Source organism: Symphalangus syndactylus, chromosome 12 (assembly GCF_028878055.3).
Source record: "Symphalangus syndactylus isolate Jambi chromosome 12, NHGRI_mSymSyn1-v2.1_pri, whole genome shotgun sequence".
Classification (NCBI taxonomy): Eukaryota; Metazoa; Chordata; class Mammalia; order Primates; family Hylobatidae; genus Symphalangus; species Symphalangus syndactylus.
In genome coordinates, this window is record NC_072441.2 from 95,983,185 (window position 1) to 95,995,199 (window position 12,015).

At 36.2% G+C, this 12,015-nt stretch overlaps 1 protein-coding gene across 20 annotated transcripts in view; it reads left to right on the forward strand.

Moving 5' to 3' along the window:
- The window catches only part of DCAF6 (DDB1 and CUL4 associated factor 6), a 139,462-nt gene that overhangs the window by 28,190 nt on the left and 99,257 nt on the right, over positions 1-12,015 (forward strand). For 14 of the 20 annotated variants that reach the window (XM_063625099.1, XM_063625087.1, XM_063625097.1 and 11 more), the window contains exons 3-4: positions 1,808-1,900; positions 10,008-10,193. Coding sequence is in view for 12 of the 20 variants with exons in the window: in XM_063625087.1 (XP_063481157.1) it covers positions 1,808-1,900; positions 10,008-10,193 (279 nt within the window). In the remaining 8 variants the exon portion in view is untranslated. The remainder of the gene's footprint in view (positions 1-1,807; positions 1,901-10,007; positions 10,194-12,015) is intronic. The other 6 variants (XM_063625096.1, XM_063625082.1, XM_063625083.1 and 3 more) reach the window with 1 other exon arrangement.

Below are 12,015 nucleotides of genomic sequence, written 5' to 3' on the forward strand. Positions count from 1 at the left end.
CTAGTCTACTAATAAGCCCATCAGAGGCATTGTTCCTTTCTGTTACATTGTTTTTGATTGCTAACATTTCCTTTTTATTCTTAGGATTTCCATCTCTCTGCTGACATTGCCCATCTCTTCTTACATGCTGTCTACTTTATCCATTGGAACTCTTAGCATGCTAATCATAGTTGTTTCAAATTCCTGGTCTTACAGTTCCAACAGTCCTGCTATGTTTGGTTCTGATGCTGGCTTTATCCCTTCAAATTGTATTTTTGCCTTTTAGTATGGCTTGTAATTTTTCTTGATAACTGGACATGAAGTACTTATTAAAAGTAATGGTATAAATAGGTCCTTAGGAATTTACTGGTAAAGTGTAGGAGGAGAGGAAGTGTTCTACAGGCCTATGATTAGGTGTCTGTCACTTAAAGAGCCTATACGTCTAGACTGTGGGCTTCACAAGGGATTATCAGTACCTCCTATTCCCAACTGAGGTGGAACAGGTTAGTAGATTAGGCTGGAGTTACGTATTTTCCTTCCCCAATGTGGAAGGCTGGAATTGGGTATTTCTGTTTGCCTAGGTCAGTTAGGCTCTAATAAACCCTCAGTGGGTAGGCTGTGGTGAAATAGCTTTTCTTGAGGGCAGAGCTTGTTAAGAACGTTAGAGTACTCTGGGATACCCAAAATGGTTTCTTTTTCCTTCCTTCTGCTGGATGTACAAGACGATTTTAATCTGAAATTTATTGTGAAAATCTGGTTGAGCTCTGAAGTTAAAATCAAATCACAAAAACACCCTCTGCACCATAACTCCCGCCCCATGACTGGGTTCCCTGCAGTTTTTTTTTTTTTTTTTGAGACAGAGTCTTGCTGTGTCACCTAGGTTGAGGTGCAGTGGCACGATCTTGGCTCACTGAAACCTCCACCTCTTGGGTTCAAGCAGTTCTCCTGTCTCAGCCTCCTGAGTAGCTGGGATTACAGGCGCATGCCACCATGCCTGGCTAATTTTTGTATTTTTAGTAGAGACGGGGTTTTGTCATATTGGTCAGGCTGCTCTTGAACCTCTGACATCAGGTGATCCAGCCGCCTTGGCCTCCCAAGTGCTAGGATTATAGACGTGAGCCACCACGCCCAGCCTTCCCTGAAGTTTTTAACATTCAGACTTAACGCTTTCTGAACCTCCAATAATTCATCAATTATAGTTCAGGTTTTCCTACTCTAGCCCTGTTTCTCACAGAGGTTTCTGCTCATGAGTCTGTGCTCCGGTAAGCCAAGACTCCTTGTGTTTACCTGTTCATCTCTCCAATCTAGGGGGTAGCATTTTGTCCTGTGTCCTTACCTCTCTGAAGGATCCAAGATCAGTTATTGATTTTACAGTCTGTTAACTTTTTACTTGTTGTTAGGATGGAGTGGCAACTGCTAAGCTTCTTACGTGTGGAACTGGAAACTGGAAGCTTGTTTTTTTAATACATCAACTGTTAAATCAAGCTTGTCTAACACACGGCCCGTGGGCTGCATGAGGCCCAGGACAGCTTTGAATGTGGCTCACATAAATTCATAAACTTTCTTAAAACATTACGATATTTTTTTGCAATTTATTTTTAGCTCATCAGCTATTGTTAGTGTTAGTGTATTTTATGTGTGGCCCAAGACAATTATTTTTCTTCTACTGTGGCCAAGGGAAGCCATAAGATTGGACACCCCTATGTTAAATACTTCTTAACATGTAACCTCATTAGTGGTAAAAATTTTGTACCACCAGGTGAGTGAAAGGTGGCATATTTTCTTTTATGTCCAGTTTGCTTATATTTCTTTTTTGCTTTCTTTTTAGGTTAATACAATCTGTTGGAATGACACTGGAGAATATATTTTATCTGGCTCAGATGACACCAAATTAGTAATTAGTAATCCTTACAGCAGAAAGGTAAAGTAGTTTAAAAAATCTGTAATTTAATGAGAGAAAAAAAATCAAGAAGGCAGAAATGAAGAAATTGCAAACAATCGTAGAATGGGCATTTATAATAGAATATCCTCCCTATTTTGCTGAGGTTTATTGTATAATTTAGAGGTTCTTAGGTACATGTGGGTCTCTTAGATTACTTAGGGAAATAGAAGAGTGTATTCAGCCTTGGGCTCTAGAAAATTTAAATATACTTTATTTAAATGGTTAATAATTGGTACAAGTGACATTATTTCAATAACATTTTTGGGGGAAAATGTGCCATAAATAAAGTATGAGTTAATGAGAAAATTACTTTTATGTGTAACCTTAATATATTAACATTCTAAAAAGTTATTTATTTTAATGTGAAGAATAGTGTGGGTAAAGCTGCCAACTTTGGTCATTGTTTCATTTTCTTAAAAATTTGAAATTTAGTCTTTTAAAAAAAAAAAAAAAAAGAAAATTTACATTTAAAACTTTTAAAGACAAAAATAGCCAAATGACTGCAGTATGAATAGTTCTTGAGGTACTGAGAAAATTAAAATGGTTTCAATGAAGAAAAAAATTACCATAAGCCACTAGAAGGCAAGAGATATCTAAGAATTAAATAATTTTCTAACTCTCAAGTAACTTTAATTACTGTTTCAAATAGCATTCTATTATATCCACAGAATGTTTCCAAGGATGGTTTCAGAGAAATTTAGATACTGAATGATAAAGCTATAAACAGCTGACTGATTGTAATAAAAAGAAAAGTGTGTGATGTTCTTTACACTTGATATAACAGTTAAATGAGAAACCTTCTGTTTTAGAAATATGGCTAAATAGTTATTTTAAAATTTGTAAGATCTTAAACATTCAACGCATCATTTAAAGTTCCAGTTAAGAATAGGAATATGTATATTTCCTAGCTGCCTCCCAACTCACATGATACGTTTTTCCCTCCTGATTGTCTTAAATTTCCTGTATCTTTTTTTTTTTTTCCTTTTTGTGGCAAGGTCTCACTCTGTCACCCAGGCTGGAAGGCTGGAGTGCAGTGGTGCGATCTCGACTCACTGCAACATCTGCCTCCTGGGTTCAAGAGATTCTCCTGCTTCAGCCTCCGAAGGATCTGGGATTACAGGCGTGTGCCACCATGCTCGGCTAATTTTTATGTTTTTGGTAGAAACAGGGTTTCACCATGTTGGCCAGGCTGGTCTTGAACTCCTGACCTCAAGTGATCTGCCCACCTCATCCTCCAAAGTGTTGGGATTACAGGCATGAGCCACCACGCCCAGCCCAAATTTCTTACATCTTTAAGTCTTTTAACATCTATTCTTTTAATAGTAATTCCAAAAATGTATTCTAGCTTTTAATTTTTTCCGGTAGTTGCAACCATGTATTGGTGATTGTATCAGTCAGGTTCTAGTCAAAGAAACCACACAGTAATTTCAATAGGGAAAGTGTAATAAAAAGAATTACTACCTATATCAGGAGATTGGAGTAATCAAGGCTTGGCTGCTAGAAAATAAAGAGGTCTCTATAAAATGCAGAAATAACAGATACTATGAACCGCCACTAACCCTGGGACTGAGATAAATCACCCAAAAGAAGAGACCCCCTGCTAAGTGCTGAGATTTAGACCTTATTGAAGAGGGTGTCATGACTCACTGGATGGCAGAGAAGTCTGTGATGTCATGCTAGTGTAACTTGTTGGGAATTCCCCTCTGGAACTTGCTGGAACACCTCTCTCTAGAGCACTGAGAAATACTTTTTAAGGAGAGGTTTCTCATCAGAGTAGTATGCTACAAAATGTCTAGGGACATGGGGAAATGAGGCAGGAGAAGCTGTTGGGTGTTGCACTGTTCATTTAGTAGGTGGGCCCTTGTGAAACTGCAGGACTCTGGTGCTATGGTGTTGGGGAAACTGCCCATACTGGAAGACCCTGGCACTGGAAAACCTGTGCATGGTTGCAGGAGCTCCCATTAGAGATAGGAAGCAAACTCCTTTTTCCTGCATTATCCTTTCAGTGCTTTTTACTGACAAAGCTTACATCATGCCAACTGGCAAAGGAAAAATATTTGAAGGACTCAGTTCCATTGCATAATCTATAAAAATGAAGGGTAAATTTGGAACTGAGAGGAAATAATTTGAAAAGTGGCACATTATCTTACCTTTATCTGCTTCTTGGTGTTATTGCAATGTGAAATTTACTTCATTAATATTTAGGTCTTTGAATGAAGAAGAGCTCCATGAAAATTTTAAAACTGTATTATGATTACTATAATGGCATATATAGATTTATATGTTGGTTTTTTTTTTTACCATTCTGACCAAGTTATTTAAACTTTCCTTAGCCTTTTTCTTCATATATTAAGAGAGTCATTATGTCTAAAGTCTTTTCTAATATTAATATTTTATATTTGTTTCTAAAAATGTTTTAAAACATTTTTGTCTATTAATTTAGGTTATATAGTGATGTATGAATGGGCCTGGCTGGCTGTTTGAAGCTGGATCTTAGAGATTATGACTTATTCTTTTAGGCTCACAGAATCTAATCTCCAGCCAAGTAGTTTAAGAAACTGGATTTTTATCAGTTTACAAACAGTGGCTAGGTTCTAGTGAAATGCTTCATGATACACAATTCAATAAGCTGGAATAACATACGAGTTTTAATTAGGTTAGGATTATGTTCTGATTTTCATTGGCTTTTAGCTTCTGAGTTCATATATAAAGGAAGTATACAGCTATTTTTATATCAGTGAAAACATGGTATTGACAGTCCAAAGTTTAATTTAAAATTTTCAGTTTTACAGAATAAATTGTTTATTTCTTGTTTTTCCACATTTAAACAATAAGATATTTAAATAAGTGTGTATCATCTATCAGCCGAAAAAAGAAGTTCATATTGAGGCTGTCTTTAATGGGTCGTAGTTTTATTTCATTAAGTTTTACTTAATTGTCCTGGCTTACCAAAAAAAAGCTTGATGTTTTCAAATCCTACTTCTCTTAGGTCAGTAATTACAAGGGTAACTCTTTTCTTTTTATTTTTTGTTATTCGTTTTTGAGACAGAGTCTTGCTCTGCCCAGGCTGGAGTGCAGTGGCACGATCTCGGCCCACTGCAAACTCTGCCTCCCAGATTCAAGAGTTTCTCCTGCCTCAGCCTTCCGAATAGCTGAGACTACAAGTGTGTGCCACCACGCCCAGCTAGTTTTTGTATTTTTTGTAGAGATGGGGTTTCATCATGTTGGCCAGGCTGGTCTCGAACTCCTGAGCTCAAGTGATCCACCTGTCTCCGCCTCCCAAAGTGCTGGGATTACAGTTGTGAACCGTTGCGCCTAGCCCCCTTTTCTTATAATAGAGATTTCCTGAAATAATGTATATGTAGAATGCTTTTTGACGATCACTATTCAGAATTTTAACTCTTACATTATACAAAATAATCACTTGAGTACCAAAGGAATGATTGTTAAACGACCTGTTTCTGTTTTATTTGCTTATTTTTAAAGGAATGACGATCCCTTTGATGTATGATTTCCAATAGAATGTGTATATTTGAAAAAGTGATTACTCTTTCTCATTTCCAGCTTGAGAAATGATTAGTCAGATTTTCTTTTTAAAAATTATAATCATAGGCCAAGTGTGTGGCTCACACTTATAATCCCAGCACTTTGGGAGGCCTGAGGTGGGAAGATCGCTTGAGGCCAGGAGTTAAAGACCAGCTTGGGAAATGTAGTGAGACTCTGTCTCTACAAAAAATTTTAAAATTAGCTGGATGTGGTGGCACATGCCTGTAGTCCCAGTTACTCGGGAGGGAGAGGCAGGAGGATGACTTGAGCCCAGGCGTTGCACCACTACACTCTAAGTCTGGATGACAGAGCAAGAGGTGATATCTTTAAAAAAAAAAAAAATTAGTATCATAAGCCTTTATAGGGCTTTTTAAAATTTTAAAACACTAATGATTCATTATACAGGAAAAAAGGCTTTTTGACCATGAGTCAAATACTACCTGTTTTTATAGTTTGATTATTTTTAGATCCTATGATTTTGTGGGAACATTAATTTATTGAAAATAAGAGTTTTGAAACACTTAGTTTTTTTAAAAAATAGATTTAAGAGACTGGAGATATTCCTTATTAATGCAATTATATTTTAATATAGCATAGAGACTCCCCATCATATACTGGGGAGTCCCATTAGGGTACCCCATTATGGCATAGGTGAAAGAGAAGGAAGCCCAGAGATGGTCTTGCAATATCTTTTGTAAAATAAATTCCAAATATATACTGTATACATGATTTTTCTTGATTTGGCCTCAGCCAGCTACTTGTAGTCCTCAGAGCTTAAAATGTTTTCATTACTGTGTGCTTTTGCTTATACTCTTCTTTCTTTCTGAGATCACCTGCTTTCTCAGGTATCTCCCTTGGTAAATTTAAAATTCATTCTTCAAATCTCAGCTTTTTTGTGTGATATTTCTCCAACATTTCCTAGACACACATAGCCACTCCTTCATCTGTGTTCTTGTCTTGTGGATAACTCTATTATTATATTGTATTATATTTGTTTGCATGTTGTGCTTAGATGGCAACTTCTTTGAGATAATGACAATTTCGTTTTTCTTTTTGCATCCTCAACACTTAACATTATTTATTTACCTGTCATATAGTTGGAGCCCAATAAGTCTTAGTAAAATGAGTGTATAAATCTGTATATTTGATACCTCAGACAGGTTGTGGGTCAGGTTTGAAAGGGGGTTGTTTTTACCAAGGGATTAAAAAACCATCCTCTACTATCTGGATACTTTTGGACTGAGCTTCAAGTTTTGGGAGTGTTGTACGTGACATAATTAAGAAGGAAAGAAATGCCAACTTTGGCCAGCTATTTAGTCAAAATAACCTGGTAATCAGGAGAATGATAGATGTTACAACTAGACCACCTTAACGTGTTAGTCATTGCAGTTATCAATATGTTATTTTCATCTCAGATTAAGTTACTCTGGCAATTATACCTCTCTAGGGCATTATCCTTAGGGTGTTTTCAGAATAACTCATAATGCATTGATCCAAGGAAAGCACAACTGAGAAGATAAATCCATCAATAAAAAGTTATTATTGTTATTATAATTTTTTTTTTTTTGAGACAGAGTCTTGCTCTGTTGCCCAGGCTGGAGTGCAGTGGCGTATTCTCAGCTCACTGCAACCTCCACCTCCCGGGTTCAAGTGATTCTCGTGCCTTAGCCTCCCAAGTAGCTGGGACTACAGGAATGCGCCACCATGCCCGGCTAATTTTTGTATTTTTAGTGGAGATGGGGTTTTGCCATGTTGGGCAGGCTGGTCTCGAACTCCTGACTTCAGGTGATCCGCCTGCCTTGGCCTCCCAAAGTGCTGAGATTACAAGGCATGAGCCACCATGCCTGGCCCAGCTATCAAAAATTATAACTTCCCAAGTACACATAAATATTTTTTATCAACCTTATTGCTGTTTATCTGCAGTGTTATACATACCCATGTTGGCTGTATAGATTTCGTTTCAACAATTAAAAAACAAATTCTAACCTTCATTGAAATTACCAACTATACATACATACATACACAAATAATAATTCTTTCAACAATTATTCATTAATAAATTAGAGAGTGGTACAAATGAAGTTCAAATGATAGGCAGGAATCAGATAAGCTTATTAAGGAGTTTACATTTTAGTGTAATTTTCGTAGACAGTCACTGTAGGGTTTTAAACATGTACCGATATGATTTATATTTTTAAAAGATAGCTCTGGCTGCTTTTGGAGGGTAGAGTTTGAACTAGATTGGAAGTAGGAGATAGGAGGCCATTGAAATAATCCAGGTGAGAGGGAATGATGACTCAGACACAGATAATGGCATTGGAGTTGGTGAAAAGTAATTTGGGATGTATTTTGGCATGGCTTTGCTGGTGGATTTGATACAGCGGATGAGGGAAAGAAAAATGAAAAAAGGTTCCTTAGTTTTTGACTTGATCAACTGTATGGGTGGATACTGATGCCACTGAGATGGAGAACACTGGAAGAGGGTAGTGTATTTTGAGAGGGGCATCTGAAATCTAGAGATTTGTTCAAAGGAATGGGCTCCCAATTTTTTACTCACTAAATCTTAATTAGTTTATTTAATAAAGGAAGGCTTTTCAATTTATGAGTGACTGATGAAGCAGTGAGGCTCTTTTGTTACTGAAATTATAAATAAACGTCTTAAGTGGAGGTAAATCATAAATTTTTAAGAGTAATGTCTGCTGAATGTTACTAATGCACAGCCAAAGCAAATGGCCTAACAAACGAAGTAACTAATGGCTGTATGTAGTGTGCAGTTAGCTACATGGTAAACCACCCTAAATCTCTGACAGGGTTAAAGAACATGATATTTATCTTGTTTAAAGGCTTTACGTTAATTACTCTCTATGTTTCATGACTTTGACATGTCAGGCTAGTTATTTTACAGAATGTTGCTCCATTTGGATTTGTCTGATTGTTTCTTCAAGAGTAGATTCAGATTAAACATTTTTGGTGAGAATTCTCCTCAGGCGATATTGTGGTACATGATGTTATATAATTTATTCCCTTATTGGAGATGTTGTTTGATCCTTCTATTTTGGGTTACCCTTTGTAACTAACAAGCTGTCTGTGAAGTGGCATGTTGAGACTGTGAATATTCTCTTTCCTAACAGTCTTTCCCCCAGTGGTTTTTATATTAATTGATGACTTCCGTTTGAATCGGTTGTTATAATGTGGTCACAAAACAGTGATTTTTAAATTGTCATTTCTTCTACATTTATTAATTTACATTCTTCAGTAAATAAGAGCATTTTCTCTGTCCCTAGCACCTTAACAATTTTTTTAATTCAGTGTTTTATAATCAGTCACTGATGTTACTCTTTTTGATACTCAAATTGTCCTAAATTTGTTCCATGGACATTTCAAGCCAACTTAGTGTTCGTGTTTTGACATATTTCTCTTTTCTCTTAGCACTTTAAAAAAGCACAACAGATATTCCCCACTCACCTTCTCTCTATTGTATATCTGTTATGGGGATATACTGTAGTTTATTCAACCAGTCTCCTGTGTTTTGCTGTTATAAATAACTCAGTAAATAACCTTTGACATTTTTTTTTTGTCTTATTGGAGGCATATCTTTGGGGTAAATTCCTAGAAATAGATTTGCCTACTCAAAGGGTAAGCACATACGTAGTTTTGTGAGATATTGCTAAATTCCCCTCCACTGGTATTATACCGTTTAGCATTCCTACCAGCGGTGTTTAAGAGTCTGTTTCCGCATAAGCTTGTTTGTAGAGTCTGTTGTCAAGCTCTTGAATTTTTGCCAGTCTGTTAAGTGAGAATTGATATCTCAGCATAATTTCAATTTGCATTTCCCTTATGAATGATCCAAGTTGAGTATTTTTTACTATTTTTAAGGGCCATTTGTATATCTGCATGTATACTGTCTGTTCCGATACCTTGCCCGTTAAAAAAAAAATCAGGTCTTGTCAGTTATTTTTCCTCTCAACTTTAAAACACTACTAGGAGAATTAGTCCTTTGTCTGCAATAAATTATACAAATATTAAAATATCAATTTTAAACTTTATTACTGTCACAGTAATTCTGGTCTTTTAAATATTATTAATTGGATGTAGGGACTTCTGCTGTGTCTTATCTGTACCATTTCATTACTTTGATTTTATGAAAATAATTAAAATTCAATTTATTGTTTTGTCATGCCAAAAGGGAATGACTTAATCATTTAGCATACAGTAAATTTCAAAAGTCAAAGTCGTTCTTTATTATTTATTGAGATTTTATGAGTGAGTCAGATAAACTAAATAAATGGAAATATGCATGTTTTATTTTCATGATACTGTTCCTGTTGATGGTACTCCATCTTATTCACATCTCACAGGGAACAAAAGAAAATATATGGGATTCTGATTTTTTTAAATTATAATAGCTTGCAGTCTAGTGATAATCTTTCACTGAGATGAGAATGTTAATGAGAATGTATTACTGGCTATGATTATATTAAAAATGAATATTTCTAGGAAATAATAAGTTACCATTAACTGCTTTCTCTGTGTGTTTTAGGTTTTGACAACAATTCGTTCAGGGCATCGAGCAAACATATTTAGTGCAAAGTTCTTACCTTGCACAAATGATAAACAGATTGTATCCTGCTCTGGAGATGGAGTAATATTTTATACCAACGTTGAGCAAGATGCAGAAACCAACAGACAATGCCAATTTACGTGCCATTATGGAACTACTTATGAGGTATGGTATTATTATGATTATATGATATATAAGTATGTATATTTTTGATTAAGTGTACATGCATATGTAGATGCATGTGTGTACATGTACAGATGTGTGTGTATGCACATTTGATGCATATAAATTACTGACAATATCTAGGTGTCAGCAGAGCATTTGAGAAAATGTATCTTGATAGGCTTCTGGATAAAGTTAAGAAATAAGATGCAATTAATAGTACTCTAAGATGGGTTTGTAATTGCTTGAGCAACCATGCTGTAAGCAAACAGACGTTTACCTTTAAAGATACCTCTGTTATTGTGCTGCATGACTGTACTAGGCTTTACCCTTTTAAACAATCGCTCGCTTGTGTAAAGTCATAGCTAACATGCTTATCAAATTTTTATATGATAGAAGGGACTCCAGTAGACAAAAGAATCAGATTCCTAAAGCATATTAATGAGCTTAAGACCTGAGCTGAATTAAATAAGGTGGAATACATTTAAGACTCAATTTTAGTGCTTTATTTGGTTCAGAAAAAATGCACAACTGAGTGCTCTTTTATTTATGATACAAGGTCACACTGTCATTCACACTGGAGTGCAGTGGCATGACCATGGCTCTCTGCAGCTTGAAACTCCCAGGCTCAAGCAATCTTCTCACCTCAGCCTCTTGAGTGGCTGGGACTACAGGCACGTGCCACCATGCCAAACTAATTTAATTTTGTTGTTGTTGTGGAGACAGGGTTTTGCTATGTTGCTAGGGCTGGTCTCCAACTCCTGAGCTCATACAATCCTCCCACCTCAGCCTCTCACAGTGCCAAGGTTATAGGTGTGAGCCACTGTACCAGCCTCCAGAGTGTTCTTCTGAAATACTTGCATGTCATTTTTTTGTATCAAATTATTGATAGGTTTCCCATTTTTTGTGTTAAACTGGTGTACTTTTTCCATCATTTGAATTCCAATTCTTTTATGTCTTCATGTTTTTGTATGTACTTATATATATAGCTAGATTTTGTTTTCTTATCCAGTCTCACAGTTTTGGGGTTTTACTGGAGATTTATGAATTTACGTTTATTGTGAGTTCTGATATATTTGGATTTGTTTCTATCCTTTATTCTGTGTTTTCTACTTTTTAAAAAAAGTTTCCAATCTCCATTAACCCTCCTCTCCTTTTAAAAGTCCACCTTTTGAGGCCAGATGTGGTGGCTCACACCTGTAATCTGAGCACTTTGGGAGGCTGAGGTGGGCGGATCACTTAAGTCCAGGAATTTGAGACCAGCCTGGCCAATATGGTGAAACCATCTCTACTAAAAATACAGAAATCAGCTGGGTGTGGTGGCGCATGCCTGTAATACCAGCTACTTGGGAGGCTGAGGCTCGAGAATTGCTTGAACAACCCGGGAGGCACAGATTGCAGTCAGCCAAGACTGTGCCACTGTACTCCAACCTGGGTGACAGAGTGAGACTCTGTCTCAAAAATAAAAAATAAAAATAAAGTCTACCTTTCGAATTACTTGAGTATTTTACTTTTTGTCCATTGTGTTTCTGTTTCTTACTTGTAAGATAGACATTCATTTTTGTTATTCTGGAGGTTACCCCAGCTACTTTCACAAGAATATTGAACAAAGCCAAACATCAGTAAATATTTCTACTCTTCTCCTGAATAAAGGAACTTGGAATATACCTTGTTCAATTTTATGTGATTACATTTTTCAAGATTTAGTTGTATACTGTTTTCTCTCATGAATTAGATATTATTGGTTTACTGTTGGTGTTGTTTGTTTAGATTTACCTGCATATTTACTAATACCTTTGGTTTACCTTTCCATCTTCCCATCACA